The sequence below is a fragment of the Phascolarctos cinereus genome, unplaced genomic scaffold (assembly GCF_003287225.1).
Source record: "Phascolarctos cinereus isolate Bilbo 61053 unplaced genomic scaffold, phaCin_HiC Scaffold_726;HRSCAF=1367, whole genome shotgun sequence".
NCBI classification, from domain to species: domain Eukaryota; kingdom Metazoa; phylum Chordata; class Mammalia; order Diprotodontia; family Phascolarctidae; genus Phascolarctos; species Phascolarctos cinereus.
The window spans coordinates 261578128-261592171 of NW_027556098.1; the positions used below are offsets into that span (position 1 = coordinate 261578128).

The following is a 14044-nucleotide window of genomic DNA, read 5'->3' on the forward strand; positions in this document are numbered from 1 at the left end:
GACTCAGGCTGTGTCTTCCAAGTGAGTCCATTGTCTTTGCAGATGAGCAATTCGAGCCTCAGCTCCTTTTAAGGTGTAGAATGTTTTTGTTCCAGCTAAAAGAGCCTATCCCTTAATTTCAAACCCTATGGCCTTGGACAAATTGCTTCATCTCTCCAATCATTCTCTCCTCTGTAAAGTGCAATCAAAACAATACATACACAACCTATGCTAGTTGGGTTAGATTAAAATTAATAATGGGTTAGATTATGTCATTTCCCTGTTTCAGACTTGGAAGTAGCATAGTAAACTTTAAATAAGCTTTTCACTTTAAATCTTTATGGATTAAATGTGTTAAATCTTTATGGATTAAATGTGCTTCCATTAAGTGGCATATTATTGGATTAAAAAGCAAGATCTAAAGTTTACTATAAAAATTAATACTACTATAAGTGCCAGTATATATTGTGCTCATGTTTTATCTACTGGGGATTTCCCTCCCTTTTCTATTTATCTAAAATACCCTTCTGAATTCTTTAGTGATTTAGCTCATGTAATGCTCTAAAAGGTTCTCACATTTTGTTAGCAACTATTTCCTCTTGGTAGGTTTAGATATTTATTTTTCAGGCATGGAAGGACTGCCTGTTTTGGTCAAAAAATGGTTTGAAATGAATGTCCCCTCTGTAAACTTAAAAAAAAACTATTTGCTTCTTAAATATCCATCTTCATACAGCATGTTTATTATTTCTAGGTAGACAAATGTTAAGTTCATGGTTCATCCAATGTAATTTTCATAAATGCTATATTTTAGTTTCTTTTATTCTCCCCTGTCCTTTTTAGAAAATTTGTTGAGATGCTGACTGCTTCTTCATAATATGTTTTCTTGAAATGGTAGGTTCAGATTATTTGGTTTTTCTCTGTTCTCTAGGATGTCAATACTACTGAAATTGCTTCACTGTGGTTTGTCCTCCATATCTATGGCTTGACTGATAACACTGTTTTCTAATACCTTAGGAAAATTCAGTGTCTTTTTGGGGGGATAGGGAGAGCAGTAATTCTTTGCAACATTGCAGTAAGTGTGCTATTCATTACTATTACAGATTTTTTGAAGTTATTTTTCTTTATATTGTACTCACCATATTGTTAATTTTCTCAACTTTTTCCTTTTATTCCTTTGTATTTTTCAATTTTCACTTAATTTTTACACATGTATTCTTAAGCTTTCTTCAAGATTTTTTATTTGATCTTTTGATATTGGCATTGATGATTCTTTTTAAATGTCTCTGAATGTATTAACTATTTGAGAATATCTATGGATATAACTCACAGGGTTTTGTTTTGGGTATCTCATTTTTGCTATTTTAGCTGATTCAGCTGCTCTATAGTATTTGTGAATGTTATCAGCACTTTGTATTGCTTGTTTCAAAACTTCCACTGTTGCTTTCATGGGTGCTTTTAACCATTTCTCTACCCTCTGGCATTTCTATTTTTAAAAATTGTTTATTATTTATCATTTGTTGTTTATTTTATTATTTTTTTTGTGGAGTGTGTAACAAAGGCTCTCAGTGATCCTCTTACTCTGACATCTTGGATCAAGAAATCTTTTAGTTAGGCAGTTCAAATCTCCAGTGTCCTCTGCTCTTGAATCCTTCACTTCTCTCTCTTAACTTTGCCAAATATCAATTACTCCTACTATCCTTTTCCTCTGGTTCTAGAGGAAATCATTCGAAGGAGCTAACTGGGTACACTACACATTTATGTCATTGAATCTCAGGTCCTCACAAAAGCAAGAAAATCATTTTTAGTCCTCCTTAATTGATTCTCCAATCCACTCAGCACAGATGTGGTTCCAAATCTTCTCAAACCTCTCACACAATCCCCTGCCTCTCAACTGAAGACTTCACCTCAAACTTCAGTGGGAAAAATAGAGATCTTCACCAAGAGCTTCCTCTTCTCCCTGCCATTGCACTTAAAAACTCTTTGATATCATTATTTATTCTTTCCTCCTTTATTCTAACCTCTGATGAAGAGGAGACCCTTCCCATTGACAAGGTCAACTACTCTTCACGTACATTTGATCTCACCTCCTCACCTTCTCTAGCAAACTGTCCCCACAAGCATTCCTCTTTTTCATCTTCAGTCTCTCCCTATCTATGTATTCCTTCCACCTACCCTCCTCTCACCCACTTCTCAGCCCTCTGACATCACCAACCTGAATCATGGAATGAAGAATAAGCAGCAGCAGCAGCAGCAGCCAAATCTGATGGCCTTTTCTAAAGTTCTCATCCTTCTTGACCTCGCTTCTTTATTATTCAGTCCTTTCTGGGTTTTCATTGACAACTGAGTTTTCAGATAGGTTGTCCTACCAGTCTTACCATTCCTCCTCAGTCTCCTTAGCCTCAGTTTCCTTAGTTGTAAAATGGGGATAATATTATCATCTCTATTATGTGCTTGTTTTGACATGCAAATGAGATAATATATGGAAAGCTCCTTGCAAAACTAAAAGTGCTATATAATGTTAGTTATTATTATTATTATTATTATTATTATTATTGCATCATTGTTCTGCTTAAAACTTTCCATTGATTTTGAGGTCATATATGCAGAATGAATTAAAACTTCTTAGCCTAACATTCAAGGCCCTCTATTATCTACACTGTAAAGTCTTTGAAGGTAGAAATGGTGTCTTATCTAAGAAATATTGTCCCCAGCACCTGCCTCAGTATTCTATACATAGTAAAATGCTCAATAAATGTTTGTTAATTGGATGACTGGGTCCTGCTTTAATTCTCCAATCTAATCCCCCATATTCCCCTACAGGAATCCTCAACACTAGTCAAAATGATATAATCCCGGTCCCCTGAAGATGCCAAATATGTTCTTTTATTGTCTTTTTGCTCATATTATCTTCCTCTGTCTAGATTACCCTCCTTGTTCCCTTCAGATGATTTAAATCCTACCTATCCCTGAAGGCCAATTCTAATTCTTTCTGCGAGTCTCCTCCTTAACTGTCTCAGCCTATAGCATCCTACTTTTCATAGAACTATAGATTTCAGAATAAAGGTACCTCAGAGGTTGGCCTTTTATTAAGGGGATTTGTTCTGTGAAGTTTGGATTCAGTCAAAGGGTTGTACTTGAGTACCCAGCGGTTCTCTGCCCCATTGGTGGTCTAACCAATTCATTTTACAAATGAGAGAAGAGACTCAGAGAGGTTATGCTACTTGCCTAAGGCCACAAAGATAGCTAAGTGTTAGAGGTGAGATTTGAACCCAGGTAATCTGACTCTGAAGCCAATTCACTTTCCTTTTTTTTTTTTTTCCTGGAGAGTCCTTTTCTTTTTTTTTCCAATTTATCTATTTATTTTTAGTTTTCAAGATCCACTTCTACAAGATTTTGAGTTCCAAATTTTCTCCCCATCTCTCCCCTCCCCCCCATCCCATGATGGTGTGTTTGCTTCTGACTATCCCCTCCCCTAGTCCGCCCTCCCTAATATCACCACCCCTTCTCTTATCCTCTCCTTCACTACTTTCCTGTAGGGTAAGGTAGATTTCCATACTCAACTGATTGTGTATGTTATTTCCTCCTTAAGTCAAATCTGATGAGAGTAAGGTTCACTCATTCCCTCTCCCCTCACACCTCTTCCCCTCCACTGTAATTTTCTTGCCTATTTTATGTGAGATAATTCACCTTCCTCTTAACTACGGTATCAATTACCATCTTACCCTCATTTGGTACTTATGTTACCTTGAATTATAAACATATTCTTTTTATAAACATATTCTAGCTCCCAAACCAGACTATCACCTCCTTCAAATGTGAATTATATTCTTCTCTGTATTCCTAGCATCTTACACAGTACCTTAAACATAGTCAATAAAAGTTTTGTTATGTATGATGATCTATATATACTAAAGCATTTCTGTTCACATATAATTAACCTGAACCTTCCCTGAATCTCAATTCACTTATATCTTTTCCAATTCTTTGTAGAAGCATTCTCACAATTCTTGTACACAAAGGTATGAGTTTAGCAAAATAAAAAATACTGCATGATCAATCTGTGGAAATACACTAAAAAAAACTCCTCATTTTTAGCAGAATTGAAAATATTAAGAAATAATATTTCTCTGGTCTTAAAAAAACAAACAAATCAGCCTTCCCAGTTTAAAGGTGAAACAGGTAGAAGACAAAAAAGGCCTTTTATGATGAATGGATTAACAATGGAAACTCAAGCCTTACAAAGAGTTATCACTTGTTACAGCCTTCCCAACCCAGAAGTGATTTGAGCATTTTACACATCTAAGGACAGTCTAATTACTGATTCCCCAGAAATACGGACTTCTCTTTTGAGAAAAGGATTGATTTCACCTCCCAGAAATGATTAAGGTCCCTTCTTTATTCTAGAACACTTAAAGAGAGTAGTCCAGGAAGGAAGTGAGTAGTGACAATTCTTGTGGAATGTTAACTCCAAACTATATTTTAACACAATTTAACCTTTCCCTCATTCAAGATTCCCATAATGCTACCTCAAATTATCTTGGGGTAGAGTCATGTTGGAGGGCATACAGGAACTAGGTCAGTTTTGGAACTAAGACAGAAATAGCTTGGATATTAATGTGAAACTGTGTTTCTGACAGATTTATACATAAAAACACAAGGTATAGTAAGGTATAGTATTAGTAGTTTTCCTTGACAAATTATAGTTAATTATAAAAGAAAAACTTACCAAGTAATAAAGGAATGAAAGGTTGGTTGCAGCTGCACTTTTTACTCGACTGTCTTTTTTTTCAAACATTTTTAAAGTTTCTACAGCCTAGAAGTGAAGCATTTACAAATCATATATGAGATAATACTAGAACTATTTCTTTAAAAATAAACAAAATCGATACTCAGATAATTTTTATTTGTAGTATCAACAATAAGTACTAAAATATGTACATAAGACCTTTCCAGAATGCTAAATTTTTTTAGGTACTTAAGTTTCAAATTAAAAAATGTCTAAAAAATTTAAATGATGGCATATTAATGGAATACAATGTTACTGCCCCATAGGAAATGATGAATACAGAAGTATGGGAAGACTCACATGAACTGAGGCAAAGTAAACAGAGCAAGGAAAACAATGTACACGACCATAACACTGTTAAGGTCAAAGAATACCATAGTAAGAAATCATTTAATGCTGTGTAATTATGATGATGAAACTTGCCATAAAGAAGAGAGGAGAAAATGCATCTCCCTCCCTTCTTGGCAGAACTCTCCAAGTGTAGTCTGGCCAACATAGAACACAATGAGACAATTCAACATAAGATTATGTTACCTTTTTTTGGCAGACACAACACACTACTGATTTCTATACAACCCGTAATCTAGAATCATCAAGTTGATGTCTAGCTATCTCCCTTCTCTTCTTGTCACTTACCCATAATAAATTTCACTTTGTTAAATTCAGCCCATCATTCTAGCCTGAATAAATGAATAAATCATATGGCTCACAGATTTAGATCTGGAAGAAATCTTAGAAGTCATATAGTCCAAGTGCCTTGGTTTATACATGAGGAACTAAGTCCTGAGAGGTAAGCAACTTGCCTGAGGCCTCACAGGTATTAAGGAACAGTGCCAGAATTTGAACCCAGGTCTTTTTTTACCACAAATCTGCACTCCACAGTATGACATAGCAGCTCATCTAAAATTGGGCCTGTCTGAAGAAGAAAAGACTTAGGAGGTCCATGATAGTTGTATTCAAATTATGAGGGGCTATCAAGTGGAAGAATGATTGGAATTGTTCTCTTTGACCCGGGGGACAGATCTAGGAGCAACTGGTGGAAGGTGAAAAGAAGTAGATTTAGGCTTTTTAAAGAAAACAACTTCCTAACAAGTAGAGCTATCCAAAAATGCCTCAGAACTAGTGAGTTCCCCATCACTGAAGGTCTTCAAACCAAAGCTGGATGATTACCCAATGGCTTAATGAATGGAAAGAGCTAGAGATTCTGATCTAAGAGATCTGGCTTAGAATTTTATTGCAGAAAGTTACTAGATATGAGTGTGGGCAAAATACTTAACCACTAAGAAGCCTTTATGTGAATAAAAAGGAAACAAAATTGTAGCTTTTTTGTAGATGGTTTATTTAGAAAATCCTAGAATGTGTGGTTCTGCTGCTTTGATGAATTCATGACATCATCAATGTGGGTACTTGCTCTACCAGTGCCACCCACCCAATCCTTCTCATCCTATGAAATTCTGTGTAAGATTTTATATAAATCTTCCACTGAACATCTAGCCTCTGCCCTGGAGGTTTTTTCTGGGTCTTTGAATATTTTGTGTATACCAGTCAATCCAAGGTGTCAGTTTGTTATCCTTAGCTCTCTAATCCAAATTTATTCCTTACTGCAGATTCTAAATAATTAATTAGGCTGCCTTATACCAGCTGGTCTGATGTCCTGATCTGCTTCTTAGTCATTAAACCTTTATATATAATTAAAGGGAAAAGGAGCTAGAGTATGTTCTGTAATTTTGCACAGAAAAATGGCTATGAGAACTCTTCATCCATAAAAGTTATTGCTGTCATCTAAATAGAGTTGATACAAAAAAAGACCGAAGCATAATTTTACTAAACTACATATTTTTAACATACATATAAATTTTTAAAGCATTTTTATGTTAAAAAATGTGGTTTGGATATACAATCCGAGTTAGTCCAAAGTACATTGAAATCAGCTGCTACAAATCATGCAGCAGGCCCAGAAATCAATATGAAGAAGAGATCAGTCTAGATAACATTTGAAAAACTGTGGAGTGCTTTTAATGATGCCAAGATGCTTACTGCCATAAAAGTCTAGTCTTTTTAATATCAATATTCTCTTGGTGATGTTACCTAGTTGTGAATTATAAAGCAGTAGGATCTCATAAGTCTCATATTTCCACATGACTCAAACAGCCCTGGAAGGATGATTAGCAAATGAAAAGTAGACTGTAAAATGCTATTCACAGTGACTTGGATGACAGTAGTGGGTAGAAGACATCAAGAACATATTTGAAAAAAAAAGAATACATTTGACTGGCAAAGGAAGTACACTAGCTATGTAAGCAAGTACGTAAGAGATGCATTGTTATCCATGAAATGTTAAAATAACCAGGGGAAAGTTTCCAGCTTATCCTCTATCGAGGATCTGTGGAACAATGCGCAAAAGAATTATGCAGCAATAGGGTCTAGATGGGTTGTGATGTGCATTATGTAAAGGAAGTACAGATATAGATGAGAACAAAGATTCAATGAAATACAAGTATGTTAAAATAAACAACTGATTCTATTAAAGTTATTTTCAGAGTAGAATTTAAAATATTAACAAAATGCCAATACTAAATAAGCATATTAGCAAAAAATGTAAAAAAGAAAAATGAAAAACTAAATATATTTTTATAAATATACAAATTTTATTTTATAAACATTTTATATGATCTTATAAATATAACATGTAGAGTATACTATAAATATATTTATATTTTATAAATGTATTTCCAATAAATTTTCTTATTAAAAGCAATTATAAAATATTTGCATTGTATGTGTTTTTTAGACACAAAGTTCTTTTCCTCTTAGAATAGATGAGTAATTTAAAATAAAGCTAAAAAATTCTGTTAGTATAAATAAGCTATTAAAAATTAACTCCCAGATTTATCTGTCTTAAGAAAATATACAGTAAATTTATCAAGTTCTAGTAAATTACAGTTAGTATAAACAAACCGCTACGCATGATTCCCACTTCCAATTACTTCCATTTTCCAATTATGAAACTGGTTTTCTTCAAAACAAAATACATGAATTAAATCAAGGGACTATCTTTAGACAAATTTAATTTCTGAAGACTTGGAACTCAAAAACCTTTCTTTCTATAATACTTCTCTCAAGGGGGATTTAAATTTTAAGGAAAGCAAATGTCCTTCTATGAATGAATAAATGCTTGACACATAATATGTGCTTAGCGGATAGTGTGCTGGACCTGTAAACAAAAAGACTTGAGTTCAAACCTGCATATTTGATTTCTACCATAAACATTTTTGCTTGTTAAAAGAACAACTTTCTAAAACACTTGCAAAAAAAAAAAGGTATGCTCCTGGAGAACAGAGACTGCTTCAGTGTGCTTTCTGTACCTACAGTGCCTGTGGCACAGTGAATGGCACTTTGTAGTCCCTATAAAGGTGTGTGTACGTGTGTTGTGGAAGGAGAGGGGCAAAAATTCTCAGGTAAAAGATGGTGTTTGAGCTGAGTTTCAATGAAATTAGAGATGTCCAATACTAATCATTCTCTTGAACTCATATGATGCACTGATACTAGCTTGCTGGATTTTTTTTTCCTGACTATAATCTCTTATCCTTTCAACCTCGCTCTTTTTCCCTTTGAAACATTTTAAATTCTCACTACAACCTCCACTCTCCTCTATCCTCTCTTTTTTTCTCAGTCTACCACCCCTTCTCTAGCCTCATTTAATCTCTTCAATTCAATCTTTTAAAAAGATTCTTCTTGGGGCAGCTAGGTGGTACAGTGGTACAGTGGATGAAGCACTGGCTCTGGAGTCAGGAGGACTTGAGTTCAAATCTGACCTCAGACACATAACACTTAACAGCTGTGTGACTCTGGGCAAGTCACTTAACCCCAACTGCCTTAGCAAATATATATATATACACACACACACACACATATATATATATATATATATATTCTTTATCATGAACAAAAGAGGATTCTACATGAATATATATGTATATGAAACTGTTAACTTGTCACTTATTTTAAATATGTATATATTAAATTTAAAGTGGTTGTAATCAAAAAGAAAAAACTCACCACTTGCCCTTTGAATGAAAAAAGGATTACATTTTTAGTATTTTGGCATAAAAGAAAATTTCCTACATCAGTTTTTTTTGTATGTAGCTTTAATCCAAGTGCTCAAATAATTTAACATTCCCAAAAGAACATCTTACTACTAATCTGGGCTATCAAGAAATAAAATTTAAATATTATAGAATAAATTCCTCTTGAAATTTTAATAAAACTGAGGAAAATATATGCAGCAGGTAGGTGTCAAAAGTTGAAAATGACACATTTTTATGAAAGAAAGAGAATAGTCTTTGGTGGTAATAGAAAGGGACTAAGAAGAAACAATCCTGACGCTATTAATAAACTACTCCAGGATGTACGGCACTCTTCACCTTTTTTTCCCTCCTTTTTAAATATCACTACTAGAGTACCTAAGAAGGCATGGTATTGACCTTAATGCAGAAATTTCCATGAATCAAGGTTTGTCTTTTTACTATATATTTATTCAACCCAAGGAAAATCCAGGTTAAAAAATATACTTAACAACATGCTATGTGTGGGATTCTCCTGACCAAACTTTAAGTGAGAAATGGTAGGCAGATATCTAGCATGGTAGGTAGATACTTGGAGCCAGGAACTGTAGAAGAGACAAAGAGGAGGTAGACAAGGGAAAAGTCATTCTGGTAGTGGAAGAGGGAAAAGGATACAGATGTGGAGAAAAAGGACCTATATTCAAATCCTGGCACTGTTATATACTATCAAAGAGATCTCAGGTAATTCACTTGACCTCTCTGGACCTCTGTTTCTTCTATAAAACAAGAAGGTTGGACTAGATGGCCTCTAAGATCCTTTCAATCTCTAAATCTATGAATCATAAGATTCATTCATTCATCAAATATATATTGAAAGCAGTAGAAGGTCCCTATCTCCTAGTATCTTTCCATACAGAAGAGCAGTAGTGTCCATACTGAAAGCCCAAATTAGTTACCATATTTTAATCAGGTGGGGAGAAAGGAGAATTGTGTGCTAATTGAAGTCATTAGAAGTAACGTACAGAAGCAAAGCGGTTTTATGGATAGAGTACTGGAACTGGGACCAGGAACACCTGGATTGAAATCCCACTCGGGACTAGCTGAGTAACCTTGGGCAAGTCACTTATCCTCTCTGGGCCTCAGTTTCTCCACCTGTAAACATGGATAATGATACCTGTTGTACCTATCTCACAGGTTTTTTTTTTCCTTGAGGATAAAATGAAATAACATACATAAATTACTTTGCAAACTTAGAGTGTTAGTATCAGATATTATCAGCGGCAATGTTTGATAGGGCTCAAATAATAGGCTTACTAAGCATGCTGACAAAGTCAGAGATAATGCAGTAGAAGTGTGGGACAATCTTATAACGTAAGGGATATCTGTCAACGTTAGTTTAAAAATTTCCCTCTCTACGGGTTTCACATTACTTAAAATCAAACAGTTGAGGCATATAGTCCTAAACCTTTAAATGTTTGTTGAATTGAAATGAAGAACTTAGATTCTATGAGTGCTTTATTTTCCTGGAATAACTCCTCTGCTGCTGAACCTTTCTTACTTCCTTATGTAGAATAGAGAAACCTTCTGTGGAAGGCCATGGAATCTCTCCAACCTACCTCACAAACATTCCTCGCTCATGTTACTCATATGCTGTAGTAGCTACCTCACTGCCTTCACACACAATCACCCAACTGTTAGTGTGAGAACCTTAGCCTCCCTGTATCTCTCAACTTTATAAGCTTCATTTTACTTTGACTGTAGGCTGAAATACATAATTTTTCATTTTAGTATGGTTTTATTATGAATACATACAGATGTATTACTTAAGTGCATATAGTATGTAAATGATTATAACTCATGCCTACTGAAATCTAAAGGGTAGAATGTAAAGAAAAAGCAATGTGGTACTCTAAAGTTTATGATACTCATAACTAACTGCAAAACTAAATGCAAAATGGTACAGCAATGGTATGTCATAGTATAAGCAAGCCATTCCAGGAAGTTTTCTAAATCAGATCAGGCAAGTAAAATGCACCATTTATCAACTTGTAATTCATGTTTTTCTGTGTAGTACATACTAGCCATAAGACAAGCATTCATACTGAAATAAAATACATCTTGTCTTTAAAAAAGTACACTATAAATCCAAAAACTCATTTAAAAGTCAATAATATAAGAGTAATTACTTAAAACAAACATTTTAACAAAATACTATATTATAAAGATGTCTACAGTATATACAGAACTTTAAAAAACAAAATGATTTAAAAATAATGGAAACATAATTTGACATATGCAATTAAGATTCTAAGGAGCAGATAGGTGGCCTAGGGGATAGAATGCTAGGCCTGAAGTTAGGAAGACTCTGCCTGAGCTCAAATCTAGCCTCAGACACTAGCTGTGTGACCCTGAGCAAGTCATTTAACCCTGTTTGCCTCGGTTTCCTTATCTGTAAAATGAGCTGGAGAAGGAAATGGCAAACCACTAAAGTATTTCTGCTAAGAAGATCCCAAGTGGGGTCATGAAGAGTCAGACACAACTGAAAAAACCACAGAACAACAACAATTAAGATTCTACACAACAAACTACTCTAAAAAGACTAAAGCTAACGGAAAGAACACTGTCAGTTTTTTGGCTCAGATTTTGATTTTCCACAAAGGGATATTTTTACAATGTTTTTTTTTTAAGTTTCCAATGAATACTTATTTACAAAATATTACATTAGCACTTTAAAATAAAATGCTATGATAATTGGCTAACATTTGAGAAAGAGAAAATAAGATAAAATTTAAAAATGAAGCTGCTCAAAGGATAATTATTGTCCAATCTGAATGTCATTGTTTCTTTTTAACCATCATAAGCATAGATATGTTGCCTATCTATATTCTCTATTTCAATTTCCCCCCCTGGATTTATATAACCTCACCTTCAGTATTCAACTGTGTGAGTTGTTACTAATGGCCAATAATGACCTCTATGATTCATTTCATCCTTCATGACCTACTTATTTTGGTCTGGTTTTAGACAAAAGCATTTTTTTCCTACTGCTCAGAAAAAGCCACAAACAATTATGACAAAAAACTTCACTCCTGAGACTGAAGCATCTTCTTTGTAAGTATGGAAGTATCCATAGAGCACAAGTCATGTCTTATCCTCTCTACACTAATGCTGGTCATTAAATAATTATTATGAGCCTACTGTAAATATCATCTTGGTTATCTCTGACCTAACAGTGTTCCTTTCAAACCTACATTTTGTTATACCTACCTCTTCATACTTACAGGACATAAACAAAAAGCAAGAGACAAATAAAAGCAGCAATGTTGAGGAGAAAGTGAAAATGACAAGTGAAAAACTATTAAAATTATTGTTAACATTAAGACATTGATAATGTAAATAGATACTTTAGTTAAGAGTGGCATCAGATGTCATGCTGATTTAAATTAATCCCAAGAAACAAGGAAAAATGTGATATATTATCTTTCTAACAGTTAAATCATAAACATCTTCCAGAGGAAATATTATTTAATAATGAAATATTATAAAGATTTATTGACAAAAAACTTGTTATTTTTGTCAACTAAGATAATAGTTCTCAAACTTTTTTGTCTATAGACTATTTCAGAAGGATGTACATTCTGAACAAATTTCCCAACTCAAGTCCCCCAGAAAAATATCTCAACAGAAATAGTCTAAATTATTTTAATGATATGTTAGTAAAATAATGATCAAATGACATTATATATGTGAATGTACTAAAAAAAGTTTTTAATGTAATTCAAATATAAGGTATTGCTAATATTATTAAATGTTTCATGCCAAAAACAAAAACATAAGCACTGCCTTATTGAAAACACAATACTTAAAAAGTAGTCCATAGACAAACCACTGAGAGTTTGAGAACTGCTCATCTTGCAAGGAAGTTAACCATGGTCAAGGAATTAGAAATTCTTACTTTGGCTTTAATTTCTTTATATTTTTTTAAAGCATCACACGTAGCACAAAGTTATTATGATAAGAAGTTCTTATTTTAAGATGAGAAGTGGGTATAAATTTAAAAGGAAGTGATAAAAAAATTATGATTATGAATCATATTATTTTTAATTAAAGCAAAAGCAAATATACATCTTCTAAATGTATGCAATAGCATTATTCTATGTAATATTCCATTTAAGCAATATATTCTTTAATAATATTACAAAAACTTACTTGGTTGAAGTCTTTTTGTCTCAAATATGTAATTGCTTTATTTATTTCCAAATCATTTGCAAGTTCTACATATTGAGAAGCTTTTACTACTTCAACACACCTATAAAGGAAAAGTTAAAGGAATCTATATTTACTACATCACTTTTTTTGGCCTTACTGTTTCTAAAATAACTTTTTTCAAGATTTTGGGAAGTCGGCTCAAATGCTGGAGGTAGAGTGTTCCAACAGAAAGAGTATTCACTTTGGAATAAGAAGATGGGTTTACATCCATTTACTTAATAAGTACTTATTAAGCTCCATAAAGTCCTGTGTAAATCACTTGGGATAAACATGAATTCTGATATTTCATTTTGTGACAATGGTCATACCTATGTATTTCTAACAATCAGGCTGACTTAGAACATCTGACCTTGATGAGATGAAACCAAACTGAGCTGGTTTCCCCACCTTTAGGTAGTTGTTTGTTAGCTGAGTACTAAATTTTGTGCCAAAGTGTGTGTTTCATTACTTTCTTTTGTTGTATTTTAAATTCTGTGGCTTTGGATATAACTCTGAGGAATTATGCAAAAGCTATAGTTCTCAAAGAGCATGCTTCAGTGACTTAAAGATACTGCAACAACTACTGGTGTGGGGAAGTCAAGCACTTCAAGGATCATTCAAGTCCACAATGTGACAGACAGGATCAGCTGCACCAAAGTGCAAAGGGAAGTGCACTCAAAAAATGAAAAATAACTTCAAGAAATAACAAATGATTCCCACAAATAGGCTAATCAATCCTCAGAAAACAAGCAAAGATCTTCAGTAGGGCATGGCAGCTGGCATGGTTGTTACTGACTCCTCAACAGTAGGGAGTAGGCTTCTTGAAGTTGTAAGAACAGTGAAGAACATTAAGGAAGAAGAATATTTTAAAAAGAGTTGCTCATCACTGTATGACATAGATGCTATTATTCCCATTTTACAGATGGAGAAACTGAGGCGATTAGTAAATAATTTTCTGGATATTACC

General features: G+C 33.8%; 1 protein-coding gene across 3 annotated transcripts in view; it reads right to left on the reverse strand.

The window, feature by feature from the left end:
• Nucleotides 1-14044, reverse strand: part of IFT88 (intraflagellar transport 88) — a 116316-nt gene that overhangs the window by 66939 nt on the left and 35333 nt on the right. For all 3 annotated transcript variants that reach the window (XM_020968797.2, XM_020968796.2, XM_078147083.1), the window contains 2 exons: nt 13039-13138; nt 4706-4792 (listed from right to left, as the gene is read on the reverse strand). In XM_020968797.2, coding sequence (XP_020824456.1) covers nt 4706-4792; nt 13039-13138 — 187 coding nt within the window. The remainder of the gene's footprint in view (nt 1-4705; nt 4793-13038; nt 13139-14044) is intronic.